The sequence below is a fragment of the Gavialis gangeticus genome, unplaced genomic scaffold (assembly GCF_001723915.1).
Source record: "Gavialis gangeticus isolate Ggan-Ray unplaced genomic scaffold, GavGan_comp1, whole genome shotgun sequence".
NCBI lineage: Eukaryota > Metazoa > Chordata > Crocodylia > Gavialidae > Gavialis > Gavialis gangeticus.
The window spans coordinates 50,690,697-50,700,932 of NW_017729022.1; the positions used below are offsets into that span (position 1 = coordinate 50,690,697).

Here is a 10,236-nt window from a genome sequence, read left to right on the forward strand (position 1 = left end):
GGAAAGAACACTTTTCTGTAGAGAATCACTCTTAGAGTAGCATAATGAGGTCCTAAGAAGGGAGACCCTTAAACAGCATTACTCCATCCAAATCAGTTCCTATTATTACAAATCCTCCTCAATACGTAAAAAGCAAAACAATAACGTCATCATCATCATCATCCTTATGAATGTGCAAGCGCACTTTATGCTTAGGCTTTCAATTTTTTATTACCATTTTGTGTGACTACATTTAATAGCATTTATATTGCAATACAAATGTACTCTTTGTCCAACACTGAGTAAGGCATGCTAGCTGGTTCAAAAAGCTTGCAATCTAAATCATGCACGATAAATAAAAGAAAGACAAGAGACAAACATTCTAGTACAGGTTGCTGTCAAGAGATTATTGTTGAGCAGAAGAAGGTTGGAAAGCTTCCTGGAAGAAATGGATGTTAAGAAGGGATTTATAAGGGGAGCCACGAGGTGCCAAGCATATTAACCAGCGTGAGACTGTTCCAAGCATACCACAAATGAAGGCAAGGCCAAGTCCTCATCTAGACTAAGATTTAAAGGTAAATGAGAACCTATTTGCTACTACCTCTTAGCTAATGCCTTCTAAAAGGCAGGAATGTCTGATGAAGAAAGTCTGTATTTGAAAGCTTGTCTAATATTATCCCAAGTATATAGTTGGTCCAGTAAAAGAGATCGCCCAAAGAAATCCTTACCCGAGACAAAGCACTGCAGATGTTCATGTGGGCTAAACTAGAATAATTCAGATCTATGCTTGCCCTCAGACCAGAATCACAGGGGCTGTACCAGACACACAGAGAAGGAGAGAAGAGACCCGCATGCAGCCATGAGGAAGGTTACCCGGTGCAGAAAAAGGAAGGAGAAGGGCTACAAAAAAAAGAGGCAGCAGAGCAGCAGAATCAAGACTCTACAAGCCTTGTCTTCAAAGCCCTTTGCTGAGCTATAAGACCTGTTCTAGGGCCCTGCCCACAGTGACACCTCAAGGGGCGTGTAGGAGGGCTACGGAGATGGTGGGCTTTTGGAGCTACACTCTCAGGTCCTCCTGAGCAGCTGGGAGTGCTGCCAGCACGGAGGAAGGCTGCCCCAGAAGCCCAACCTGTCCTTTCACTCCCTGCCACCTCCTGAAGCCTTCCAGAGCCCGCAGCTCCCAGCTGCACCCTGAGGCCATCGGCAACTGGGAGCCCATGGGGGAGACCAGCCACGGCCACTCAACAGATAGGGAGCAGCCCCCACCGCCCATGTGGGCAGAGGGGGCAGAGGCTGGTTCAGCCCTAAGTCAGGACAAAGCCATGACTGGGGGGAGAGAACAGAAAGATCAAGAGCAGGAGGGAAGAGCCCAGGCAGCCCCACCACCAGCAGGGGCTGCAGGGCCAGGGAGGAAGCCAGGGCAAGGCAGAGGAGGGAAGCCCCCTTGAAGCTGGGCTGGACACCCTCGCTCCCCCCACCACAGCGCGGGGCTGCAGGAGGAGGGGGTATCCCCGTCTCTCTCGGGGTCTCAGGGTGAACCGAACGCGCCCTCCCCCACCCAGACTGACAACCAACACGGCCAATCAGCATCCAAACAGGACCCCTAAGACCAGCGCCGCAGCCAATGGGAAGTCGGGGTGCCAGGCAGGGCGGCGGCACTAGCCCAGGCCCTGGCGCGGAGCGGGGCTGAGGCGGGGGCCGGGGGAGCCTCCCCCCCGCACGGCCCCCGTTGTGCCCCGCCCCGCTCACCTGCCCTTGGCGTTGACGCCGCGCTTCCGGATGAGCTCGTCCAGGGACAGGTCCGCCATCTTGCCGCGGGGCCCACAGATCCGACGCAGCGAGCGAGACCCGGAAACGAGACCGACCACTTCCGCCGCAAGCCCCGCCCCCGGTAGCGACCACTGCAGGCGTCACGCGGCCCCGCCCGGGAGCGTGGGGGGCTCCCAGAATGCTCCGCGGCCGCGCAGGAGTATATTTGCATAACGAAGCGTCGCGTTTGTACACATTCCTGCCCCAAAACCACGAGTGTTTTGGGGTATCTCGGGTCTGACTGCTGGGGAGAGATGAACGGCACACAGCTGAATAGAGACTAACTTACGGGAACAGTCCGTGGCGCTCACCGTGACGTTGGGATACACCGCCGAGCGCCGCCACCCCGCCGTGCCTAACTTCAGCTATGCCTTAAACTTATGAGTAAGGAAAATAACGACCCGGGGTGACGCCCGGGTCCTCACTACTAATGTGAGAGGAATTTTTGTGCGGGCACAGGTCGCCCCCAGGGTGACCCGCTTACTTCGCGGGATGCCCGGGAGCAGCGATCTGCCCGATTCCCCTGATTTGGTCGGTAAGGATAGTACGAGCTGTGCCCGGAAGTGCTGGGGAAGTGGCAGTGGTAGGTTGGGAACAGAACAGAGTTCAGCGCTTTCAAAGCTGCTCTTTGCTTCGGACAAATTTGTACGGTCGCAAAAGCACCCTTCACATCGGAAATTCTTTGCCCAAAGGATCCCGAGTATCGGCATCCTTCCGTGAACTAGGAAACGTTATAACAGGAAAGGCAAGGCTCTTTGGGTAAATCCGCCAACACGGCTACAGCTTGTATTGCTGTATATAAAGATATATTCATATATTTTCATAAAATATATAAAAAGGCAGGGTAGTTTTGTATCTTAGACTAACCAAAGTCTGTGTGTGTGTGTGTGTGTGTGTGCGCGCGCGCGCGCACGCGCACAGACACATAACGTTTATATAGACAGACAAGGCTCTTTGGGTGAATCTGATATCTTTTATTAGACCAGCTTAAATACTTGGAAAGAAATATTTTTACAAACTTTCAGGTTTAAAAACCCTTTGTCAGGCTGAGGAACTCTCTGCAGTTGGTGTGTGCTCTTCTTGGATGGAATAAATAGGAAGAGCACACACCAGCTGCAGAGACTTCCTCAGCTGCATAAAGGGTTTTTAAACCTGAAAGCTTGCGAAAACATTTTTCCCCAACAATTTAAGTTGGTCTAATAAAAGATACTAGATTCACCCAAAGAACCTTGTTTGCCTATGTCCTTAGACCAACACAGCTACAACCTACACCCCTGTATCATTTATATAGCACTCTCTCACTGTCTCTCAATAAATATAGAGACAGCTAGCTATAGAGTGAGAGAGATAAATGTGTACACACACAGAGGACTCTATACAGACACAGGCACTTTTTGGTTAGTCTATAAGGTACAAAACCACTTTACCTTTATATACTTCAATAAAATATGTAAAAACTATATATAAGAAGTGTTTGTGCGTATATATATAAAAAATGTGTGTGTGTACCTATATATACACATATATGTTCTCATATACACACAGACACACATGCTTTTTTTTACTCTATATATATATATATATAGAGAGAGAGAGAGAGAGAGAGTATATTATATATATATAAAATGGTACCTCTAACAATTTGTCAAGTGGCCACTGTGGTTCACTTGACAGAAGAAAACACACTTTAAGAGTTGAAGTATTTTAGTCCTACTACAAAGTTCCAGGGCTGGCCCACAATTTTTTGGGGCTCCCTGCAATAAATAGTTTTGGGGCCCATCCGCTGCAAAGAAGGCAGTGGCAGCGGGGAGGGTGGGGGAGGTGAGTGGTCAAAGAAGCTGGCAGCAGTGGCAGTGGCATCATGGGGGGGGGCATGGCAAGTGGCCAAAGAAGCTGGCATCAGTGGCAGGGCGGTGGCAAGCGGCTGGATGCAGGGGGCCCCATAGCTGCAGGACTCCCTGCAGCTGCAGGTTTCACAGAATAGGAGGGGCAAAGTTCGCACTGCGCACCCATCACTATTCCAGTGCTTTCACTAGTTTTCACCGCATTCATTAGCACTGTATTTGTCTCTGCTGCTGCTATTGCTGCCTCTGGGCTGCCCAGCAGGGCAGCAGTGACAATGCAGACCAGCCGCAGGGCAGCCCAGCACAGACTCTGGGTGGAAGTGACCAGCAGCACTGAGGGGGAGTGGGAACGGGCTGCTTTTCTCCCCATGCTGAGCAACATTTTTTGCTCAGCTACTACCACTGCTCAGAGCAGGTGTGGGGTGGGCTGGATTGGGGCTGTGTGCAGGTCCCCACTGGTACCGTGGGGTTAGGGTCAGCACCGGTAGCACCCGGAAGGAACTGCTGCTGCCTGGGCTGCCTAGAAAGGCAGTCCAGCTGTGGAGCTGCCCCAGTCTTGCTGCATGCCCAGGGGACAGCAGGATGCATCACGGGTGGGCGGTGTGGAATGGGCGCCGGGTAGGCTGTGCATGTGTATTCCAGCTGATCCGCTCCCCTGGAGGTGAGTCCGGTGCAGGTGTAGGGCGGGGTGGGGTGGGGCAGGGGCTGCGTGCTGTTGGCAGTGGTGGGGATACACCACAGGTGTGTGGGCTCCAGGCTGTTGCGGGGTGGGGACAGATGCTGACTGGCTCAGAGGGGCGCACATGGGGGAGCTCCCATGCATACCCTACCATACCCAAAACTCTCCTAAACAAACCCCACAACCACACCATCCCCCTCACACAATCATACACCCCACAAACACCGTACCCACCCACACCCTCCTGCCCACCCTGCCATAAACCCCCCACCCCTCCCCACATACACACCCACGTGTCTCTGGGGGGAGCCCTGCTCACTGCTATATGCACACATCCCACCACACACACCCCAGCCACTTTCCCTCTCTACACACCCCAAGAAACCCCATAACCACGCACACCCACACATCTACACAAACACAACTCCTTACACCCCATACCCACCCACCCACCTCCACACAAACCCCCACACCCTCCCTCACTCCCCACATACACACATCCACATAAACACACCACAGCCCCTCACAAACCCACCTCCCCAAATTCCCCCACCTTTCCACACCCCTGCCTGCAATATACAAGAGTAAGACTTCATTTTGAGATATTATGCAATCACTTCTTTATATGGCATGCAAACACACACAAATCAGGACAAAAATATTTTAAAAATAAAATTAAAATATTGTCAATGTTTGATTTTTAGTATATAATTTGTTTTTCTTCTGGGTTTTTTTTTCTGTTTCCCAAATGGCAAACCCCCTTCCCAAAAGAAGTACTTCTGGAGGCAAGGGGAAGCACTTCCAATGGCAAAGGTCAGGGGTTAGGGGGTGGGACTTTCCATCCCAAGATGGCAACCAGGGGGTGGGGCACCTGTCATTGCAGCCCTTGACAGCTCACCAAAACTCATTAAGTGGCCCTCCAGTCGAAATAATTGCCTGCCCCTGGTCTACAGGGTATAAAACTACCCTGACTTTGCTCTCACTGATGTTTAAGTTAGGGAAATCTCTTTCTGCATTATCAAACAACAGCAGAGGCTTGTGGGCTCTACGTTATCTTTCATGTGCCTAGATACTTACTTACAAGCATACGTACAAAAACAAGATATCAAGGGCTGGAGCTCACTTCCTTAGATGCTGTGAAAGGAGATGTCCAAAGCTTTGTATAAGGACAGAGAAATTTGAATACAAAAGCAGGAGGGAAGGGCAGAGAGCAGGGAGGAGGGCAGTGCTGAGAGGCAAACACAAACAAAGGAGTCAGAAAAATGAATCCAGGTGATGGGCTAAGAATCCAGACTCCCTATTTTAAACCTGTTTAAAAAACAATTCAATTTGTCCTTTCACCTGCAGGAACCTCAAACCAACAGGAGCTGCTGGCAAAATATATCTGTGCCAATTTACCATAACTAGAAATATGCCAACAAAGTAGGAAACGGAGTCAGCCCTAACATTCCTTCTTCTCAGGAAATGGGGGGTGCCTGCTCTCCAAGGCCTATGAGACTGAGATGGCTGAGGGCAAGTGAAACGCAGGGGCATCCGAACCCCAAGCATCCAGGCCTGGGCCTGCACATAGGATGCCTGCAACAGGATTTGGAAACATCTAAAACCCCAGGTGGGGGTGGGGGATGTTTGCTGGTAGTAGGGCCACATATGGTTCTTGAATAACTCACAGATTTGGAATTGATTTAGGTGATTTGGTTTGGAACAGAAAACATTTTACTTAAAAAAAAAAGCCTATGAGACTGCTTCTGCTCCAGCATCTTACCTTCTTCCATCCCACAGTCTTCAGAACTCCTGAGAATGATAGAGGTCTCTGCATCTCCCCTCATTTCCCAGGCACAGCACCAAAGGGGTCTCCTTCCCAAAGCACTTTCCTTGGTGATGTTTTGCTATAGTGCCATAGTACAGGGTCATTCTCGTATACGCACATCAGCCCAGATCGTCCAAGACACTTAGGCATCCCAGGCCCTGGCTTTTAGAGGCCTTCCATCTAGTGAAATCCTCTGCTCTGGTTACACGTCTCAGCTCCATATCCAAAGCAGGGGGCAGGTAGGTGGCTCAGGAAGGCAAAGTTTTGCTGGTGGAGGTTTATGTGCTTCACTGGATACTGGGAAAACTGTAGTTTTGTCAGCAGGAAACTCCAATTCTGCTGGCATTCATTGCTTCTCCACCAGGGGGGGCCTGTTGACACAACTCCACTTGCTTCAAGGTAGCTGCAAGGTATAGGAACAATGAAGAGATGCAGAGTGAAATAAAAGGGAGTTGGGCACAGGCACTTAAGCAACTGTCTGGCTAGGCACATAGCTCCTCCCCTTGGGATCCTGAGCCATGAACCTTTCCTGCAGCTACAGAGGCCTAATTCTCCCAGCCTGCCTAAAATTAGAGAGGGGAGGAGGGAGCCGGAGAGGGAGCCCTACTCAGTAACCTACTGGTTGGCGCAGTCACCTGAGAGTTGAGAGAGAAAGCATGTCTGATTTAGAGCAAGTACTCATACAGCTGCTACATCCCAGGCAAGTACCAGATCAGCAGCAAGTTATTCCACATAGTGTCTCTCCATCTCTCCTTTGGAGCTGCTCAGCTTTGTATAAATGATTAAATATTTGCTGGAGCATGGGCTTATGCTTCAGTCTCCTACAGCCATCTGAGTGCTGTAACTACAGTGTCAGAGTATTGGTATCTCTCTCTCTTTTTGCTTCAGGAAGGTACTTGAACCTGGGTCTCTTACATCCCATGATAGTAGCTGAAACGCCATCCCTCTGGGGGTGAAGGATGCAAACACAGGTGCAAGCAGACCTTCCTGGTGAGGTAGGGGAGAATCTTATTTCAGGGCCCCTGAAGTTAAGGTTTGAATTTGGGCTCTGAACGGTGGGGTGGTGTTGCTGCTGAAGCATCAGTCTGCATGCCCACTGACAGAAGTGTAGCTGCCTAGTGCCAAAATGTAGGCACCAAAGGAATTTAGGTGCCCACAGGGATATGGGGCACCTGAGTGGTAGTTTTGGGGATGATGCTGCATGCTGAAGGTGTGCAAAGACACAGATAGTTGTCTAAATACCTTTGATCACATGAGCCCAATTCTTAAAATGTCAAGTTTACCTTAAAGTTTCCTTTAAGGCTTTCCTTTAGTTTCTTTTAGTCTTTTTGGTTTCTTTTAATGGGCTTTCTTTTAGTTTTAATTTGGTTTTTTAGCTTCTTTTACTTTCTTCTAGTTTTAGTTTTTGCATATCTATTTTTGTCTTACAAGTCTTAACAAACCAACCTGTGTTCCAGCCCGCTTATTAATTTCATTGCTCCCCACCACCACACGTACATACATACAGGATTCATATGCCAAAGGAGTGTTTCACATTGCTGGTGCTGATACACTACTATGCTCAGACTGAATGAGCCTCTGTAATGTGCAGGTCCTTTCTTGCCCCTTCTTCTCTTTTAAAAACATCTTTTACAAGCAATAACAGTGCCAAGGATGATGCGGATTGTTCTTGTGGCAGATTTTGTCCAAATTGGAACTGGGCACTATGGACACAGGCCCAGAAGCTCACCAAGTGTCCTCTCAGGTAAGCTAAGTTTGAAGGGAATTAAAAGTTCCCTTGGAAGCTTGGTTCTGGAAAATGTCAATTTTCCAGTCAAGATGGATGTAGGGTTTTGCACATTAGTCTTGGTTTGTATCCCCTAAACTGTAAGACCAACCATTTGTGGCTTTCCATGCAATCCTTACACTGCTCCATGCAACTATGCTGATCTGTCTAATAAGCTTACCCTTCCTACTGCCTCTCAGGAGGGCACCATCCATCTTTGCTCCTGCCTAGACAGAATAGGCTTGTTGTACTGATGAACATCTATTTAGCTTGGCTTAGTCAAGAGGATAAGAGGGTCACTTATCAGAATGAGAAGGACCATGATGCTTTGCAGCAAGACATTCCCTTAATTCCTCTGAATCATACTGGGCTGCACAATTCTGGGAACAGTTTGTGTGTCATGTTTTCAGCACCAGAACACATTAAAAATGGGGAAGCAAGTTAGCAGGCTGCAACTCACCGCAAACTATGGGTTGATCTCTCAAACATGAGTTACTTGTACTGTCCTCATCCCAACATGTCCAATGTCTACAGCCAAAGCAACATTCACATTCCCTCACCTGAGGATTATGTCCTAAATTAGTAAAGAAAACAACAGCAGAGTGTGACTACTGGGTTACAGACACATGGAACTCGAGGAAACAGACTGTGTTAAAATGTTTCTGTTTGAACTCCAGTCCTATTACCGGAAACGGGTGGGAGAGGACAGAGAAGCTGCATCCAACTCCACCTGGCAAAGGAACACTTGGCACATGCTGTTCAAAGATGCCCCCCCAGAGGGGGAGTGGACAGGGATAATGAAGAGGACAGTGACACAACTGGACCTGGAGAAAGTGATGATGACAACAGCAGGGTCAGTAACAGTGGAAGCAACAGTGACGATGACGGTGAATGAACTGAGAATGTAAACCTCAAAATTGGGGCGAGGACTAAGAGACTGCAGTTGGGTTAGGGGAAGGGCTGCAGACGGGTGTATGGGAGCGCAGGTCCATGGGTGTGTTTATTGTAATGGGCATGCGGGCTTTAAATGTGGTTTAAGGTGTGTGAAGAAAAGTTTTTGCTTGATGATAGATATATATATATATATATAACCCACTATAAATGGCAGGGGATGGGGGGAGGGGCTAGGATGGAGTGCTGCCACCTAATGCCCATGCTGCCGCTGTTCTGCCTCTTGCAGGGAGCAGGGTGGGGGAGCCAAAGCCTTGGCTCCCCCACCCTCTGGCTAGTCCTTGGCATGGCTTTGGAATCATGGTGGCACTCCCCTGCACTAGGACCACTCTGAATGGCTGTTTTTATCAGCCAATCAGAGCGCGAATAAAGTGTTACAGACAGACAGACAGACTTAGGCTTTTATAATATTAGGGAAAAAAAATGCGTGTGTGTGTGTGTGTGTGTGTGTGTGTGTGTGTGTGTGTGTGTTTTTCCCTATATGTATATACTAGGCAATTGCCTGTCAAGAATGAAGGATTTCAGGGACTGTTTACATGCCTCCACCCCTGCTCACCCTTTTGGGGCCAGCTATGTAAAGACTTCCTCCACCACCTCCTTGAACCTCCAGCATGGGGGCTCCCTCCCTCCACCCACCCCCATCTCACAGTGGGAGTTCCTCCGCCTCCCCTCTGCTCCCCTCCCTGCTCCCCTCCCTTTCCACTGCCCGGCCCCAACAACAGCCAGCCCTGACAACAGCTGCCACTGTGACCCCCCACCTGCACCTCCCCCTGCCCCATGCCCACCCGGGGCCCACGCAGCCTCCCTCCCTCCCTCTCCCTGCCAGCTGTTGTTGGGGCTACATGAACGACTTGTGCCCCTGGTGGCTGAGGGGGCACGGCAGCAGCAGTGGGAGCGTGGCAGTGGCAAGCAGGGGAGCTCCCACGGATGCTGCCAGTGCTGTCAGCAGTGGAGGAAGGGGCGGGGTGAGCACCGACCAGGGGTTGGCTACCATCTGCAGTGTCAGTGGTGGCCAGGGGGGATTGTGGACCACCCGCAGAGGCTGCCAGCGGTGTTGGCGGCAGGGTGGTGAGCAGCGACCACCCACAGGTGCTGCTGACAGTGTCGATGGTACCTTTTTGTAGGGGGTGCACCGCCACACTCGGGGGTGCACATGCACCCCCTGTGCATCACCCCTGCAGGGCCAGGCAGCTGGAAGGGCACTGCCACCATGACCCCCCATCCTCTCCCCTTCCCTTTCCACTCCCCTCCCTGCTGCCCAGTCCCAACAACAGCCACCACCATCACCCCACCTTTGCCTCCCTCTGCCCTATGCCCATCCGGGCCCACACAGCCAATCGCCGCCCACCCTCTTGGGGGTGCATGTGCACTTGATGAAGAGCGTTACAGACAGACAGACTGA

General features: G+C 50.4%; 2 protein-coding genes across 2 annotated transcripts in view; one reads left to right on the forward strand and one right to left on the reverse strand.

The window, feature by feature from the left end:
- The window catches only part of POLDIP3 (DNA polymerase delta interacting protein 3), a 30,922-nt gene extending 29,054 nt beyond the window's left edge, over nucleotides 1-1,868 (reverse strand). Inside the window, exon 1 of the mRNA XM_019514887.1 lies at nucleotides 1,729-1,868. Coding sequence (XP_019370432.1) covers nucleotides 1,729-1,787 — 59 coding nt within the window. The 5' untranslated portion in view covers nucleotides 1,788-1,868. The remainder of the gene's footprint in view (nucleotides 1-1,728) is intronic.
- A 5,011-nt stretch (nucleotides 1,869-6,879) lies between these two features.
- Nucleotides 6,880-10,236, forward strand: part of LOC109295820 (heat shock 70 kDa protein 12A-like) — a 74,330-nt gene continuing 70,973 nt past the window's right edge. Inside the window, exon 1 of the mRNA XM_019514890.1 lies at nucleotides 6,880-7,113. Within this exon, the coding sequence (XP_019370435.1) occupies nucleotides 7,078-7,113 (36 nt within the window). The 5' untranslated portion in view covers nucleotides 6,880-7,077. The remainder of the gene's footprint in view (nucleotides 7,114-10,236) is intronic.